Genomic DNA, 1,463 nt, shown 5'->3' with positions numbered 1-1,463 from the left:
CACACCCCATTCCTGAACCTCTGGGGAGCCTGAACTCAGCTAGATTTAGGAGCAGGGGATTGGGATAAGACAGTTACCTGATTCTGAGTCTCCGACACTTCCACCTTATCCACAGCACTACAAACAGCAAGGCAACAAGCTGAATGATTAGAAACAACCTGATAGTTTCATTCAGAACGTGATTCCAGGTGAGAAAGCCTGTGACCAGAGAAGACCAGAAACAGGGACCTTGATGGGGACAGGGACAGATGAACACATTCATGGGGGAAGGGGAATCTGGTTACTGCAGGGTAAAGGGAAGTTGAAGCAAAAAGTGACCTTCTTTACATAAAGAGAGGGACCCTTGAAAGTATCCTGCTCACTGCCTTTGAGCGATCGTGAGACCACTCCAGGAGAAAGATGCCCAAACCAGCCCCCGACTACCCTTTCCATATCCTGCTGGGCATTGCTTTGGGATCCCAGGGGTATCATGGCCAAAGGCATGGTGGGGGCACCTCTATGAAGAGTTTTCCTCTCACCTGCTGGCCCCATCAGTTTCAGAGGCTCACTGCGATGTGACCAGATGTTAGGGTGTGCCTCTATGCGATAGCTGCAACTGTAGGTCCCTGTGCCTTTCCCTTCAACATTACTGATGATGAAGTCTCCATACACTGAGAATTTTTGGGATGTTGCTCTTTCTTCCCATTCCAGACAAAACTCAAGAACTGGATGAGGTACTCGGCACTGAAGGGTGATGGCCTTTCCTAGCTTGAACACGGTGCTGGGCCAGGCTGACAGGGAGGGTTTGGGGGGCTTATCTGCAACCAATCCAGAGACCAGAGTTAGAACAAGTGACTTTGAACTCATTGCCTCCTCTCAACAAATGTTTCTCATCTCCTTATCTGGTCTTCTCTTTCTTTCCGCTCTACTAGATCAGTGGCTTCAAAATTTGACTGTGCATCAGAATTCCTTGGCCCATTACTTGATCTTTTAAAGACTTCTAGGCTCCTACCTTCAATCAGAAACTTAACAATACCTGTAGGTTTCCCTGGGTCTTAAGGAAAGTAAGTTTTCTAGGAGTCCCATCAGGGCTTGTCCGTGCCTAGAGGTAAGGTTTGAGTAACAATACTGGGAGAGAAGTTCCCTAAAGTTTTGGAGAAAACCACCCTCCTAGTCTGGTTTTCTTTGGCTCCTAAATCCTGGAATGAAGATAAAAATAAAGAATAGTTGTTAGCACTTGCCTACAACCACAAGCTCCACGGTATTGTGTGATGTCATTCTGATGGAGGTCTTCCAGGAGAGGAGATAGTGGCAGCTATAGATGCCAGCATCACTAGAAGTCACATTGTTGAGGAAGAATGATGTGTCATCATAGATACTGGTGGTATCCAAGAGTTGAAGTGGTTTGTCTTCTCCTTTCTTATAGAGTGCAAGCCCCACTCCATCCACTGGCCCTCGACACCACAGACTCACATTCTGACCCA

At 47.2% G+C, this 1,463-nt stretch overlaps 1 protein-coding gene across 1 annotated transcript in view; it reads right to left on the bottom strand.

Annotated features, from left to right (window-relative positions):
* The window catches only part of IGSF1 (immunoglobulin superfamily, member 1), a gene marked incomplete at its 3' end in the record, with an annotated part of 14,311 nt that overhangs the window by 6,096 nt on the left and 6,752 nt on the right, over nt 1-1,463 (bottom strand). The window contains exons 7-9 of the mRNA XM_010830579.1: nt 1,221-1,455; nt 519-797; nt 78-198 (exon numbers count right to left, since the gene is read on the bottom strand). Coding sequence (XP_010828881.1) covers nt 78-198; nt 519-797; nt 1,221-1,455 — 635 coding nt within the window. The remainder of the gene's footprint in view (nt 1-77; nt 199-518; nt 798-1,220; nt 1,456-1,463) is intronic.

This window comes from Bison bison, unplaced genomic scaffold, assembly GCF_000754665.1.
Source record: "Bison bison bison isolate TAMUID 2011002044 unplaced genomic scaffold, Bison_UMD1.0 scf7180017859065, whole genome shotgun sequence".
NCBI classification, from domain to species: domain Eukaryota; kingdom Metazoa; phylum Chordata; class Mammalia; order Artiodactyla; family Bovidae; genus Bison; species Bison bison.
Note: the sequence above shows the minus strand (reverse complement) of the source record. Positions and strands in the feature narration are given on the sequence as shown.